The 17,420-nt window shown below is 36.6% G+C and overlaps 1 protein-coding gene across 1 annotated transcript in view; it reads left to right on the top strand.

Annotated features, from left to right (window-relative positions):
* Naalad2 (N-acetylated alpha-linked acidic dipeptidase 2) overlaps positions 1 to 9,686 on the top strand; it is a 68,481-nt gene extending 58,795 nt beyond the window's left edge. The window contains exons 19-22 of the mRNA XM_032909755.1: positions 596 to 860; positions 5,224 to 5,305; positions 6,456 to 6,548; positions 8,147 to 9,686. Of these exons, the coding sequence (XP_032765646.1) occupies positions 596 to 860; positions 5,224 to 5,305; positions 6,456 to 6,548; positions 8,147 to 8,336 (630 nt within the window). The 3' untranslated portion in view covers positions 8,337 to 9,686. The remainder of the gene's footprint in view (positions 1 to 595; positions 861 to 5,223; positions 5,306 to 6,455; positions 6,549 to 8,146) is intronic.
* The last annotated feature ends 7,734 nt before the right edge of the window (positions 9,687 to 17,420 follow it).

Below are 17,420 nucleotides of genomic sequence, written 5' to 3'. Positions count from 1 at the left end.
AGTGGGGTGGGGGATGATGAAACAGGATTAATTCTTAGTGAACAAGCAGTCATAAGAATGATAGTTCTGTAAAAAAGATAAAAGATGGTAAAAACTACAATTAGGATACACAGACCTAGCTCTGACATCATGCTGCAGCTGGCCTCACTTCCATCTACGTCTATATTATAGTAACATGTGATAACATGTTTATTACAGATACTCCCAGAATGTTATCAAGGGCGAACAAAATTTGATTGAACATTGCTTGGTGAGAGAAAGAATGCATTACCTTTGAGCTCTGTAAACACGAAGCTACCCAGAACTTTTTATACCTTTAATCAGTTCATAATTTTGATTGTTCTGTTTTGAATACATATTTCTTTATTAGGACCAAAAGGTTGAGTGATGGTTACATATATTATAAAATGAAGACAGAAATATAAAAATATAAATCAGTGAGCATTTTGACTCTAGTGTTTAGATTTTAAATTTATTTGTTAAATTGGTGAAATCAGGGCTGTCATATACATTTTCTTTAATTATTCCTATGATTAAAATATTATAAATTGAACATTTAAGTCTTGTTTATTTCTCAACTTTTCCTCCATTTTAGAAAACAGATAAATACAGTAGCTATCCTGTATACCATACCATCTATGAGACGTTTGAATTAGTACAGAATTTTTATGACCCCACATTTAAAAAGCAGCTTTCTGTGGCTCAGTTACGAGGAGCATTGGTATATGAGCTTGCGGACTCTGTAGTCATTCCTTTCAACATTCAAGACTATGCAAAAGCCTTGAAAAACTATGCAGCAAGTATCTTCAATTTATCCAAGAAACATGACCAGCAATTGAGAGACCATGGAGTATCATTTGGTAAGGTATTTTTATAGACTTTAATGTAGTTTTTTAAGCTCCTATCATGTTGAGTTCTACAAGGGATCCCTGATAATTTACTAATTATTTGTGACAAAAACCTTTACTAAATACTGACTTAGGGATCTGATTTAGTATGAAATATCTATGATGAATCCATTACTCATTAAATAGTGCTACAAATATTGTCATGTATTTTCCTGTTATTGCTTTTACTGATATCTCCTACATATTACAATTATAACCATAAGTCCTATTTTGTATATATTATTGCCAAATATATTCATCAATATTTGCATATATGAAGGTGTTTTGCATATAGTTAATATTTCCTATGACTGCCAATAATGTGTATTTTAGAAAGTAGGGGTAAAACAGCACAATTCTGTGGCATTAAACACAGGATCTGGAAGAAGTTCAGCTGACTCAGACATTCTCTCTTTATTTAGTATCCGTGATCTTTAGAACATGTCTTAACTTCCTTTCGTCTTCTTCTTTCTCCCCCTCTTCTTCCCTTTTCTGTTTTTTTAATGACAAAGTTTTTCTGTGTATCCCTGGATGTCCTGGAACTTACTTTGTAGACCAGGCTGGCCTTGAACGCATTGATATGCTTCTGACCCATGACTGCTGGAATTAAAGGCATGTACAAGCACCATTTAGCCATTGCCAATTTTTTAAGCATGAATAAATACAACACACCTCGCTACTAGAGAGAGTATTATGGAATATATGGGTCAATAGTGATTAACCCTTAGTGGTTAGTGAATGTTTTCTACTGGCACTAATTGTAACTTTCTTTCCTACCTTTCAGATAGTCTTAGTATATGACAAAATAATCAAATCAGTATTGGATGTCTACTGTGTACCAAGTACATTATTGAGTGATAATTGTTTTCAAAGAGCTCGAAATTTCATGTGGGAAAAGGGAAGACAAATGCAAATGAAACATTTATTAATTACAATAATTACATTTTTAAGTCATTGTTTGGGTAGATGCTGTATGCTACTATGCGAATGTGAAGGTCAGAGGACAATATGTGGGAGTTGGTTCTCTCCTGCCCTATGAGTCTTGGGCATTGAATCAGGCATGGCAGCAAGTGTGTTTACCTACTGACCCATCCTGCCAGCCCACATGTATTTCAATTTGAACATAAAATGAAATAGAGAGACAAGTGTGCAGGTCCATACCTGAAAACCTAGCAGATGGAAGTTTGAGACAGAAGGATAACAAGTGTTAGGCCAGACTGGGCTACATAGCAAGACTGCCCCCTTCCAACCCCCAAACCAAGGAGAATAAATGAAAGAAGAAAAGAAGAGTATCTCTGGCACAATGAGGGAAATGAAGAGATGAAATTGGAGAAAAAGACAAGACCCTGCTCAGGACAGATGTTAACGGTTGTGCAGCTATGTAGCACTTCCTTAACATCTTGAGTATCTTTGGGTGAAATGCTTCTTCGCTTGCATAGGTTGAGATCCAGTCAAGAGAAAAGCTATGTAAGCTCAGCGGCAGGGCCTTAAGACCAAATTAATTTCTCCCTCTGCTTACCTGCTAATAGAGCAGTCTTCTTTTTTAATGCCACTTTCTGCTTTATTACTTATTTACTTTATATCCAGCTCACTGCCCCTGTCCTGGTCACCCCCTCCCACAATCTGTCCCCAATCCCCTTCTTCTCTGAGGAGGTAGAGCTTCCCAGGTATTCCCCAACTCTGGCATACCAAGTCTTCAAGGTTAGATACATCCTCACCCACTGAGGCCAAAAGAGACTAGAAGAACATATCCCACCAATAGGTAACAGCTTTTCATTCCAGTTATTTAGGACACATATGAAGACCAAGCTGGATATCTGCTACATATGTGCAGGTTGGCCTAGGTCCAACCCGTGTATTTTCTTTGGTTTATGATTCAGTCTCAGAGGGCCCCAAAGGTCTAGGTTAGTTGACTGTGCTGGCTGTTCTGTGGAGTTCCTATCCCCTTTGGGGTCTACAATCCTTCCTCTTAATCTATACAAGCCCGAAAGTTCCACCCACTGTTTGGCTGTGGGTGTCTGCATCTGTCTGAGCAGATCTGCATCTGCTGGGTGAATCCTCTCATAGAACAATCATGCCAGACTCCTGTCTGCAAACATAACAGAGTATTAATAGTATCAGGGATTGGTGCTTTCCCACAGGATGGCCCTCAAGTTGGGCCAGTTATTGATTGGCCATTTCCTCAGTCTATGCTCCATCTTTGACCCTGCATTTCTTGTAGACAAAATACACTTTGACTTGAAAGTTTTGTGGGTAGGTTGGTATCCTTATTGCTCCAGGGGGCTTCCTGTCTGGCTACAGGAGGTGGTCTCTTCAGGTTTCATATCCCCAGTGTTTTGAGTCACAGCTAGTGTTACCCCCATTGATTCTTGAGCACCTCCCTTATCTCAGATCTGTTTCTTCCTGGAGATGCTCCCCATTTCCCCCATAAAGTTGCAGATTTCCATTCATTCTCATGGTCATCTGGCCATCTTTACTGTCCCTTCCCCACATCTGATCATGAACTCCTCCCTCCCCCAATTCCCCTCTCCATGGGCCTCTCCCACCCAGTTCTGTCCCTCCATCTGCAGACTATTTTACTCTCCTTTCTTTCTAAGTGAGATTAAAGCTTCCTCACTTGGGCCTTCCTTCTTTGGCTTCTTTGGGCCTGTACCATGTATCATGGGTATCTTGTATTTTATGGCTAATATCCACAAGTTCATACCATGATGTCTTTCATTTTTAACATCCATGTCCTTAGCATTGAATATCCATCAAATGGCATCTCTTCCAGAATTTGTCTTTTGCTGTACCCCATTTTCTTACTGAAATTCCCCATGTTTCAAGAATATATTTGAATAAAGAATGGGTTTCTGCTAAATAAAAATACATGTAATACTTCTAGTTCTTTATCTTCCACTGTACAATTCACTGTGCTCTATAAAACTGTTACTGCCTTGACAGTGAGCTTTCTGATACTATCACTGACCAGTGTCTCTGAATCCTACTGACATGTTTGTTTTTACTTTGGCTTCTGTGTTATACTTGAAATTTAAATTTTCTTCTACACACACTTCCTTTGCTTCCACTATACCCATTATTAGATTACTTGCACATGTTTTAAACAAAGCTTGTAAATGTTGAGGACTAAAGGCTTTTTTGAAAATACTAAATGTATTTATATTGAAGGTTCCTCCTTCTTGACAGATGATGCAGTAGTCCTGTGATCAGACCTACATGGACTTGACCTGCAAAACACATACAAACGCAAGCAGTAGTAAATCAATCACGTACATCCAAGTCCTACTTAGAGCTTATGAAACATGTACGTTAGGTTGCTGTATTAAAAAATACATGCTAAGAATCGAATTACAGTATTCCAACATAATATTTTTCTTGATTATTGTGCCTGTCATCCCCCCCCCCAAAAATAAAACAAAGGGAAGAAAAAAAAGTTGTATATATTCACTAGAGCGTGGTCAAACTCTCAGTGGCCAGCCCCTTAAAGAAAACTGAGTCCTTTAGAAACTTTAGATGTCTTAGAAAAGTATGACCAGATCAAAGCTAATGGTTCTCTGCCTAGTTATATCAGTTTGTCATAAGTCATCCTTTGAATAAGATTTTAAGTATACAGTATTATTTGAAAATACAAATTAGTATTGTTTTAATCTTGTAATAATTGCAGAGATAATATCTTATCCCTATCTCCAGTGAGAATATATATATGTACATGTATATATATATATTCATATTCAGTTCAAATATATTCAGTGAATGAATGCTGGAGTTTAGGTAAATAATTGAGGAATTATTTTTTCCCTATACTTTTATAAAGATTTTTCTTAAGAACCAATTTAGGTAGGTGTGGAGAGGGGGTAAGAGCCCGTTCCAATCTATCAGGAGGAAGACTTTTCTATCTGAAGAGTCATGTTGTATGGATCTTAAGTACCTGTAACTCCACCTCCAAGAGATCTTGCACTCTCTTCTGATTTTCATGACACCTGGAAACATGCCCGCACATGTGTGCTCGCGCTTGCACACTCTCTCTCTCTCTCTCTCTCTCTCTCTCTCTCTCTCTCTCTCTCTCTCTCATACATACACACATACACACACACACACACACACACACACACACACACACACACACACACACACACTAAAAAGCTCCACAATTTGACTATTTCTAAAATTCCCATCTTTCCTTCCCCCATCCCCAATACTTTTCATGAATTTATAGAAAGGGTCACAAAAAATACTGTTTTTCCTGCTTTTTTCCATCCTATCATGGAGAGGACCAGAATGTATACCTCTAAAATGTGAACCACTAACTTATTTCCCTTTTATTTTCCTATTAAAGATCCCTTATTTTCTGCTGTGAAAAACTTTTCAGAAGCTGCTTCAGACTTTCACAGAAGACTTACACAAGTTGATCTTAATAAGTAAGTTCCTGATGAAGTATCCACTGAAAAAAGGATGGATTATCTTCCCAAACATATGTATAGAAATCATTGCTTATAAGTCATTGCTGCTTAAACCATGGTCTGCACCATTCCATCATCAGCACAACTGCTAGCATGTTAGAAGGCAGAACGTACTTACGAGTTGTCTTTATAATTTAGTTTGAGTTTCATACATTATTTCTGGACAGTCCTCAATATTCCTATCCACTCATCAACCATTTCCTTTTGTATAGTTTTTTTTCCTGTAAATTTTTTGTTATTGCCAATTTTAGGTAGAAAATAATTTTAAAATTATCTTAAAACATTATACAATATACATGAATTATATCAGAATGTAGTTGTAATTTCTTTTTCAGGCTTAAGCAGCAAACTATCTGTCATTTTCAGGTGGCTTTCTCCTCCCTTAGATTGAGGGAGAGCTCAAAGACATGTAGTTCAACTACCCAAAAAGCAGTATAAGGAGTGTGAATATAAAAGGACCTCCCAGGATAGAGAGATGGCTCAGTGGTTAATAGTACCTACTGCTCTTCCAAAGGACCTGAGTTCAAATCCTGTAAACACGTGGTGGCTCACAAACATCTGTAATAAGATCTGATGCCCTCTTCTGGTGTGTCTGAAGACAGCTACAGTGTACTTATATATAAAAAATAAATCTTTTTTTTTAAAGGACCTCCCTTAGTTACCACACAAAGCTGCCTGCCCCTGCCTTTCTCATAGTTCAGAATTAGATTTTTTCATTGTTGTTGCTTTTATTTATTCTATATCTTTTTCATATCTTTATTCCACCCAGACATGGTGAAGTTGTATATCTCATAAAGAGAAACTTGGTAGTTTTCTGTCTTCTGGGAGGTCTGGTTATCTTCCGGAGAAGTAAAGAGTATTTTTTACTTCTTTTTGACCCCTCTATGACCTTGAAAAGCAAAACAAATCACTTATCAGTAGCATTCTATGTTTAGTATAAATGCTAGTGAGATGTTATATGTTGCTGGAAATATAACATATTACAGGGTTAACATTAATTTTGTTAATGGTTATTTTATCTATCTCCCTATGCTTTGTGTTTATTTAACATTAGTTTAACTGAGGGTTACTAGAAAAGGGTTTAATGATGTGTTTCTTATGCTTCAAGTCCTACTGCAGTGAGAATTATGAATGACCAACAGATGCTTCTTGAAAGAGCATTCATAGATCCTCTTGGTTTACCGGGGAGACCGTTCTACAGGTAAGGAAAAGATGGGCGCACCACAGAAGGCTCCAAACACCTCACTGTCATCAAAGAAGCATATGAAAGATGATCATAACATGCTAAATATATTAATGTAATATGGATAAGATTACGTATCAAGTAATGGTATCAGAGAAATACATTTATTATCAATTAGTTCTTAGTATGTACCCATCATATAACTAAGAAAGAACTTGAACAAAATATTCAAGCCAGAGTTCTAAAGAGCTCATTGAGTCAGCAATCTGATGGATCCTTCTTGCATGCTCCCAATTAATTAAATATTTAGCTTCATACTTACTGATGGAAAGCTTACTGCTTCATAAAGAAGCCCATATTTAAAGACATAATTATTAGAAAATTACCTTCATAAAGATCTCAAACCTTTATCCTGTAATGTTCTCATCTGACCTTATCTTTCTTCTTAAACGAGGTCTAGCTTTTATTCCATATGATCTGGGCTGTGAAAGTTTTATTTTGTTTTTGGTTACTATTACTATCTAATAGTAGTAGTAGTAGTAGTAGTAGTAGTAGTAGTAGTAGTAGTAGTAGTAGTAGTAGTAGTAGTAGTAGTAGATTTTGTATTTATGTCATATTTTCTTTTAGTACCTTGGCTTTCAGTCCCCAAAGTCTACTTCCCCAAGGCCCTTTAAAAAATAGTTCCTTGAGGCTGGAGAGATAGCTTAGTGATTAAGTGCACTCAGTGGTTAAGATCACTGACTTACTGACTGCTCTTCCAGAGGTCCTGAGTTCAACTCTCAACAAGCACATGGTGGCTCACAAACCATTTGTAATGGGATCTGATGCCATCTTCTGGTGTGTCTGAAGATAGCAACAGTGAACTCAAATCTTAAAAAAAAAAAAAAGCTCTTGTAGAGGGCTCAGAGGGCTCAGATTAGTTCTTAGTACTCACTTGGTCACTCACAAGCATCTGAAACTTCATCTACTCTGCAGTCTCCAGGCATGCATGAGGAACATGCATATACGAGGTGAAGCATTCATACCCATAGCAATGTAAATAAATAAATCTAAACACTATTTTAAACAGAAATTAAGAAGGTTCTAGGATTTAATTAAAATCAGAAGAATCTATATTCCTGTTCATGCCGGTTTAGGAGTATGTCTGTTTCCCTTTGATGTGCGCATGCACGTCTAGGATTTGCTGTTAGGCTTCCGTCCACAGTTTTAACGGCTTATTGTTGAGATTTGTGACATGAGCTTCTCTCAACTAGTATGAACTATACCTCCTTAAGATGTCCTTGTGTTCATCTGAACATTTATAAACATTAATATCTTTAAAATCAGGCCCTGATATTTCAGTGCCAAAAAAAGACAACACATTTTAAAATTTGATGAGAATATATCAAAATGTCTTTCAAAACAGAAATACATTCTGATTAATTGAATATTTAGATATTTGCATATTGCTGTTTCAGTCTGCTGTGGTGTTGTAGAATAAAGCTACTGTATTATTGTGAAGATTTTGTAGGATTTTATATGACATACTACATACTTACACTTTACCCAACAACTTAAATTTAACTCTGACATCTATTTTTCATGTTTTAAAAACAAGCAACTTTTGTTTTGTTTAGGCACATCATCTTTGCTCCAAGCAGCCACAACAAATATGCTGGAGAATCATTCCCTGGGATTTATGATGCCATGTTTGATATTGAAAATAAGGCTGACACTCACCTGGCCTGGGCAGAAGTAAAGAAACACATTTCTATTGCAGCTTTCACAATTCAAGCAGCAGCAGGGACCCTGACAGATGTGTTATAGGAACTTTTCTGTCAAGTAGCTTCATCACTAAACTAAACTAAAGCTCAGTGTCTGAGAGTGAAACTGTTGGGGAGTGGGTCTTGGCCAAATGGATTCCCGGCAAAAGGTGCTGCTGAGAATCTGAAGAAAAAGGCATCTTTTTCTTTGATGATTTACAAAGGCAGACAATCCTCTAAAACTGTGATTGTCGTGACATGTTTTATCCTCCTACCTTATTTATCTGTAAAGAGGGTACTTTTTTAAACTCATATGCATATCCAGTGAAAGTGAAAGAGGAAGCAAGCCCAGTGCTCTCAGGCAGATGATTGCATTTGCTGTGGTATGTACACATACATGAATGCATTCTCATATCAGGTAAGCTTGGTTCTTTACTTCACCAAATAAGTGAAAATAAAAAGTTATTTAATTTACTCTGTTGGCATCGAGAAGCATCAAAGGAGAGGTATGAGCAGAATATAAGGGCTGGAGGATGGGAAGGAGTGCTGTGACATGGTCATCTGCACATTACTGTTGCACACATTAACTACAACTGTGTTATATGCACAAGATCAAGCAAAAGATTCCAGAACCAACCGGAGATGGACTCATGAGGTTCCACCTGCAAATGAACAAACTACTGGTAGTTAATGGCTAGGAGAGAGGAAGCCACGGTAAATTGCCCAGTCCAGTAAACAGACGCACTACCATGCACATGCAAGCAAATCTGGTTAAATTCAGTGTTGTTTTAAGACATGAAAGTAGTAGAAGGTGTTGGGAAGAGGATAGGTTTTGAAGAAATGGGAGAGTGGTAAGAGAAGGGATTTGGGTGAATACGCTCAAAATATATTATACACATGCAGAAAATTATCAAAGAATAAAAAATTAACCTCAGAGGAGCACAATAACTAAAATAGTAAAGAACAGCTCAGTTGAGCACAAGAAGAAATGATCGCACTATTCTTCCATCCTGGCTAACAAGACAGTCTGATTTAATGAGTGGAGTATTAGGTAAACACAAAGCTTGCTGAACCCCATACTGTGTGCACGAGACAGGGCAGAAAGACAAGGGCAAGGCAACATGGAGAAGAAAGCGAGCCCTCATGTCATAGTCTGGTTGAAGTCTTGAAAAATTATACAATAACAGAATTTGCTATTAATGTTGTCAAAATGGATATTGTTTATAGAGAGATATCTTAAGAATGTTAAAATGGTATTAAGACATGCTTCAATTTAGGATGAGAATAAATGACTCTTGAATTTGGGTTTATTCCTTTCCCACTTATAAACCTGTAATATTTCAAGGATTCCACAGGACTATAATAAGCTGTGTTTGTAGTAAAAAATGTATATAAATTTTATTGTGATATAAAATCTTGGTGACCTATGGTTTTATGGTATCAGCCTATAATCTTGTATAATGCACCCTTGAGCACCAACCAATATTACTTACAGAAATGAGAAGGAAAACAAAAGTATGAGTTTCTTGGCCACCCTTTGTCCAGTATAACTTGAGAAACCACCAGAATTGAATGTGGTTATTTGTTAAGATGCTGAATCATTCCTCACCCGTGTAGAGCCTTCACCTGGCCTTGGGAGTACACTAGTCTTTCCCCTCATGTCTAGAATGTGTACTTCAAGAGGGACACTGAAGCAGTTGTCCCTTCAGGTAAAGAACCACTGGTTTAGAGGATGAGATTCTATGCCTTATAGTTGCTAAGAAGCCATAGGCTCCGATTTTTCTACTAGCAAAGGGGGGGGGGTTGGGGGAAGAATTCCATTTTTTATAGTTAATGAAGCCCTTTAGAGGGGCTTTGTAACCACTGGGCTCTAACTAGGTAGCTTGATAAACTTTGGGGAAGTGAGAATCAGCCCTCGAGTATTTGTCAGTCTGGTTATGCATAGTTTGATAACTCCTTAGTAGTGAGAATTATAGACTGTCAGCCTCCCATTGCAGTGAAAGCAGAGTCAGCTCTGAAGGTGGGAAGATGCCAGCAGACAGGCATGTCCAAGCAGCGTCTGTTTGGGATCTGATACCTCTCTAACACTTACCCTTAAATCTGCGTTAAGATCTTACCTTAATAAATCGCATTTCTGCCTCATACTGGCTTCCCCTGAGTGGAGGTCTGGAAGAACCATTAGAGCTGCTGCAGAAGGCAGTGAGATGCTATTCCCAGCCCCACTCCTGCGGCTTACACTGTCCCACTATCCAAGTCAACGACACACTACACATTTTGAAACATCAGAACTGCAGTATCACATCTCTAGGAGATAAAGGACAAAAGATTTGAAATTTCTGAGAATTACACGGGGTAGCAGTTTTCCTGGAAAACAGGGTGGCCAAACACCACCCACGATTAACAATGTGTTAGGGGTAAATAGTAAAATTTCTCACTTAGTATTCTGAATTCCTAATCTTGTTAATTTTAGTCAACAGCTGATCATTAATGACAGAATACTGGATTATGTCAGATGTATGATACTGTTAGTAAACTAGTTTAAAATTAGAGGCTTTTGCAGGTCAACCAAAACTGGCTCCTCCATCATCACCAGTTTGGGGAGAAGTGAAAATCAGTAATGGGTGAAGGAGTATCACAAAGGTCTCCTTGAAGTTTAAAATACCACAAGAAAAGGAGGAAAGCAGCTGTAGGCCACTTGTAAACCACTAAGGATAGTTTCTACTGTAAATCATGACTGTTGTTCTAACCTAAATTTTATTTATGGGTGTTCTGTCTGTATGTAGGTGTTTGTACTACATGTGTGCCTGTCTATTGCCCTCCGAGGTCAGAGGACACTGGACCTTCTGGAACTGGAATTATATAGGCAATTGTGAGTCACTACAAGGTGTTGGGGGCTGATTTCTCATTCTCTGGAAGAGCAGTGAACTCAGTTCTAAGACAACCTTCTAAGACCCAAACATGGTTTTAGAGATTTTTCCTTTTTTAATTCTTTACTTTTAGAGAACTGTTTTCTTCTTCCTAAAAGATTAAGAGCTGACAAGTTCCGCACCTAGCTGAGAAGCCATTGGCAATGACTGCTGAAGGGGAAGAGGGGACAAAGACAGTCTTAATACAGCCACTGATACATTCCCCATGCTCTGGTAGACAGTTCTATACCCACACATGCAGTACATAGTGGACAATGCTAAGTGAACGCAGTGGGTTTAAAGGGGGAGAATCACCAACTCCCAAACATGAAATAAGCGGGAATGCTGGTGACAGGATAGGGAGAAGTTGTGTGTGTGTGTGTGTGTGTGTGTGTGTGTGTGTGTTTTACTTGATCGAAACACATTGTACACATGTACACAATTCTCAAAGAAAAAGAGGACTTGAGTCTTCTCTGGCTTTGGCTTTTTGGTAAAGAATAGACTTATCACTGTCTTGATTAGGAGTTAACAATCAGTGGACTGCCAACCAATGGACACGTAAGAAAAACTCTTATACTGGGAAGCCTGTAGGGACAGACAGACAATTTAAGTAGTATGAAGTTGTTGAGATCAGGCTTTACCCTGCTCTAAGAAAATGTTTTTCCCTTGTGATGGGGCATGCTTGCTAATGTTCCACAAATAAGAACCTATTTTTACATCGCTGAAATGAGTGATGTTGTCTGATACATTACTATTCAATTTTGGCACCCTGCTTCTCCTGCCCAATGAATGTACTGACAGTTTAGAAACATGGATGTAAAACCTTCTAGTGGAGATGATCACAGCTTAGGTTCTTTACATGCAGAAGCCTTTACAAATGCCAGAAACAAACTAGTCAACAAGGGCACTTTACAATTATCGGGATTCATGTCAACTGCCCTTAGCACCTGACTACTTAGTGTCTTCACTTTATGATAAAACACCCTGACAAAGCTCAGAAGTAAGGAGCTCACTGTGGCTCGGCGCTCCTGGTCAAACTCTTCATCACTGTGAGGACATACAGAGACAGGAGCAAGAGAGCTGGTCACTTTGGATCAAAAGCAACGAGTGAAGAATGCATATATTGCTACTCAGTCCACTCTGACTGAGTCTAGGATGCTAGGCAGTCACTTCAGCTAATGTAATCAAGACTTCTCTGAATATCTGCCCATAACACAATCTAGACAATCCCTCGTTAGGACGCTCCTTCCCAGGTGAATCCAGGCCGTGACAACTGACATAACTGTCAACACAACTACAACTCAAGCCATGCTCACATTTAATAATTCAGCTAATTGATATAAGAAAAGCAGAAATAAACAATTTCAATTCTGAATTGTGCATGTTATCTTCAGGGTCATAGTTAAGTTTAAAGACTTCAGGGGCTAAGGCCCTCATGTTCAAATCGAACTGCACTTTATTCCATCTGTGATTTTAGACAAATTACTCGTTTCCCTCTGAATATGGGTGACAGCAATATAACCATAACATAAAATACCTAGTAAAGTGTTTGATACACACTAAAGAAATAACCCCTTGGTTTGCATAAACTTGAAATTGCTTAATTCCTAAAGCTACATCACATTTGGCAAGCATTTCTAAAATGTCTTTTAATCAACTAAAGACAGTTACTTTATCTACCTGACAAAAACATAGGCAAACCCCTGAGATATGAATTCCATTAAGTACCTTTCAGTTCTGCTTTTCTCTCATTTCACTGCTTTGGAAAGACTTCCTGAATTGTAAAGATGACTCCTCTGCTCACTACTGTCTTTTTCAGGGGAGGCAAAGAGATAGGAAGCCATCTTAATGTGGCCAATTTGGCTCCTAACAGGATGCAGATAGCTTGGGATCTGCTTCAATCTGGTTTTAATTACCAGAAAACTATCTAAAGTTTTATTTAAAAAATCTTGTAATCATACCAATCTTATTATGAGCAATCCAAAGTACCAAGTATTTGTTTGTGTAATTTGACACAAACTTTCATCTTCCTTAAGAATGTACTGTATGTTTTATTACTGACTGAATCCAGGCCTGAAATGCACTGGCTTGTGCTGTTTTCCCACTCATCTTCCCCCTACATTTCTATAGGAGGCACATTATGGACGGCTTGGTGGTATCCATCAAACATTTGATGTACTTATGTAAGTGAACCTTTTACTCAATTATTTTACTGAAATGTTCCATTTATTTTATGCTTGTCCTATCTGTAGTGTTACCACTTTTCTTGGGCTAAAAAAGTTTTTTCAAAGTTGGCCAGAATTCTCACAATGATGTATCCTGAGGTTGTAGAATCTCGCGTCCTACTGACTTACTCGCCATTTCCACATCTGACAGAGCCTCACTACAAAGCCTCTTTAAAGACTGGGCAATATGATTAGATTTGTGACTCAGAAATCAATTCTTTGAACCAGTCACTTCCAGAATCTATTATATGCCTACTTTGGGCTCTTTCTCTTTTCGCAAACCTTGGAACTACTCAGAATTTTGATTCTCTAATTCCAAATTCAAGATTGTAGTTTTCTACTTTGCCTTCCTGCTGTTATTTTATACCTTCCTGCCTTTCTCCTACCTACAAATGTCTTGTATCAAATTGATCTAAGATGTGAGTTGTGTTAATTCATGTTAAAAAAAATGGAGACAAAAGTAATTCAACTTTGACATTGTAGGCATCTCCTAACACATGATTTATTTCAAAATAACCAAAACAAAACTTAAAAGTTCCAGTATATAAAAATGTCTTAGTGGCTAAAGAGATGGAAATGGTTATTACCTTGATATGATTCATATACTATAAACACAAGTCCTTCTAATGTACCCCAAAAAGACAAATTTAAGAAGTTAAAAAATTGTTTTACCTCTGAACTGGAAATTATTTTGTAATCTGAGGTCTTATTTCCAGTTTCTAACTTAGTATTTAGAGTTGGGGACCTTATTTCTAAAAAATTTTAATTGATGGGTGATTGATCTAGTCTAAAAATAGTACTCTGACTAACACTGGTCTGACCAAAGAGGACAAAAATCTAACTACCTATTGCTAAACCAGGAATATATTTGAGGTACTCCAAATTCTGTCACTGTTTTAAATAGATCTTACATTAATGGCTAAAACAGAAGGGAAATTTGCTGCTGTTTCAACATTTCTAGCATACACTTCTACAAGGTATGTAACATTGCTTTAATAGTAATGGAATCCATTATGATTTCTTGCATTGAGGATTTTTGAGATTTCTTTCAAAGATCTTTGGAGAAACCACAGACTCTAAGATGTGACAAATCACAAATAATGAGTTTTTTAATAGACTATTAATCAAAACCATCCAAGAAAAATGACATATTTTGTGGAATTATTTTCTAACATTACATAACATCTGCCATGCCATGTGCCGGTTTTTTTAAAAAGCTATTCATTCAACTGATGAGCAGTACAGAGTATGTCTGGGCAGAGGCAAAGACAAAGGCACAGGCACAGGCACAGGCATCAAATTCAAAGTACCTGAGTCTGTAATCTTTGCCGAACAGCTTAGTGATTTCAACTTCGCAACAGGTTAAGCAATGTGACATGAGTCCTTTTCTTCACCTATATTACAGGACAGCATGCATACCTTACATGAGCAGTAAGTTCATATTCACTGATGTTAAAACAATGCTAGTCCATTCCTGATGACTGTCTGTCATTAACAGCTACCCAAACATGCCAAATACTGCAGCAGAAAAAAAAGGCATTCATTAGTTGGCCAAAACAAAAATAGCAAAAGTAATATGCAGGCAGAAAAAAGACTGTAACAAATAATACCTAAAGAACAGGAATATACTTGTCTGATGTTTTCATTGTAAAGACGACAGTGTCTCAACCTTTGCGAGGTTTTCGTTTTTCATCTTTAATCATTAGTCTGTAATTAGGAAAATCTTTTTGAAAGATAATTTTACAATTTACTCATTTGAAGAGTGTATTTGCTTAGTGAAAAGGTAGTAATATATCACTCTACTTTAATATAAAATCTTTAAATGACATAAAATATTTAATAAGCACTAGGGAAAATAAGTCTTTGGAAGCCCCTTCTTGAAGAACTTCTTCATATTTAAAATCTCCATAAAAACTAAAAAATAAAGATATATATAATATATACACATATATGTGTATACATATATATATGTGTGTGTATATGTATATATAAAATACATACATGTATACACACACACAACACACATATATATAAACCTGACAAGTATTTTACAGAGAATGCTCCATACCAACGATATGAGAACCTATCAATTAAAAGGCCCATGCATGATAAAGAGAATTATAGTTGTAAGAACAGAAGATATGCTGTCAGATAAAAACATAACCTACTGATATGAAAATCAGACAGACCAATAAAACCTTTTTAAAATAACTAGGTCGGACCTAATAGCTCATACTTCAGAATAAGGCCATAAAACAATACTGAATAAACGAACATAGATTAAAGTAAAACAAAATAACCTGCAACAAAATAGTAGCAAAAACCAATCCTTACTTTTTAAACTTCAAAAATAGAGCTGTTAAAACAAAAACCAAAAATGATGCTAAAAAAAACCATATATACCTAAGTACCTGTTAGTGAATACTAACTAGGTCTTTTAATGAGCTTTTAAAGTTTAGTGCGGGTATAGAAAAGACCCAATTTTCAAAGTAATTTTTTAAAAATTATTTTTTGTGGGTGCTCACAAAAAAACAGCAGAAGAAAGCATTACATCCTTTGGAGTTGAAGGTACAGGTAGTTGTTAAGTGCCCAAAAGTGAGTGCTGGAAAGCTGTCTCTAGAGGAATAGCAAATGCTCTCAACCACTATAGTATTATTTTTCAAGCTCCCTGGGTAATCTTTTAAATGAGAGGGTTGGAAGCTTTTAACCATTTTAACCTGGAAGTATCTCCCAGGACTCTCTCAGAACTCAAAATATTTGCAAGAATATTTTAATGGTTCTCTTCATTCTGATTAAGAACTAATATTTAAGAAAAAAATCAAATTCTATAAAGACAAAAATCCATAAAATAAGATACAAATGTCACAGCTGACAGTATGCTGTTACTCTAAAAAATATACACAATCAACCTATACACATTTGATTTCAATTCATGTTTTGTTTATATCACTGGGTTAAGTGTTAAAATAGGTTTCAAGAACTACTACCCTTTAAAGGTTCCACTAAAATGATTAAAATTAAACACTCCTACTTTAAAATATTATATCAATGTTAATGTCTTATTTTTGTAAGTTGTCATGTAAGACAGGTCAACTTAGGATATTACTTCCATTGTACAAGCAAAAGCTAGACATGAAACACTGCATTTTCCCATGATAAATTGAGATTCAATGTGTATAAAATATTTACAGGTTTGACTGGTTGACATATATCTAATAGAAATAACTTCTCAAAAGAAAGGCATATATCTAATAGAAATAACTTCTCAAAGCTAGCAAGTATTTTTATTAACTTTTCTTAATAAACTAATAAGGTAAAATATTCTTTCTTAAAAATACTGTCACTTTAGAGTTTAAGGTAAATTTCACTTAGCTTATCTGAATGCCATGCAGAAGTTCTGAAAGAGCAATGAAATGGTCACAAATGTAACCCCTGCATTACTATAAAACAAAACAATATTGTGCAATTAAGTCTGAAGTTAGAAACTTTACTTGCTCTAACAATGACACCAAAGCAGACAGTTGTTGCGATTCAAAGGAAAACAAAACCACCTCACTAAGGAAGTGATACAGATATAATTAATATTCTGAATCAAACTGTTTCAACCTCTTTCCTCAGGTAGTACACAAGATCTCTTTTCATTTCCCTTTTAAGTAGAAACTTAGAAGCACTATTTAGATCCCAGTTTTTTATTGCCAAATTTTCTAGCGTATTCTTGCTTCATCAAAGCTTGAAGACTACATTAGTATCTTTATACTTGTGGCCAGAGGTACTCAGTATCGTTAATAGTTACTTGCTAATGGTAGGATGATTAGTCATGCAAATAGGTAGCCAGCTCCTGTATCAAAGAGCACAGCATAACTGACTGATGGCCATGGAGGCCAGAACGACCTGTATGTGAAGAAAAGATTCTGAAGTATCTAAGTTGACACATGGATGCAGGGAATTGAACCCATTAACCAGTGCTCTTACAGGAGCTGTCTCTCCAGCCCCCATACAGATTCTCTATTAACTAAA

Source organism: Rattus rattus, chromosome 8 (genome assembly GCF_011064425.1).
Source record: "Rattus rattus isolate New Zealand chromosome 8, Rrattus_CSIRO_v1, whole genome shotgun sequence".
In the NCBI taxonomy this organism is placed as follows: Eukaryota; Metazoa; Chordata; class Mammalia; order Rodentia; family Muridae; genus Rattus; species Rattus rattus.
This window is presented reverse-complemented; position numbering and strand designations above follow the sequence as displayed.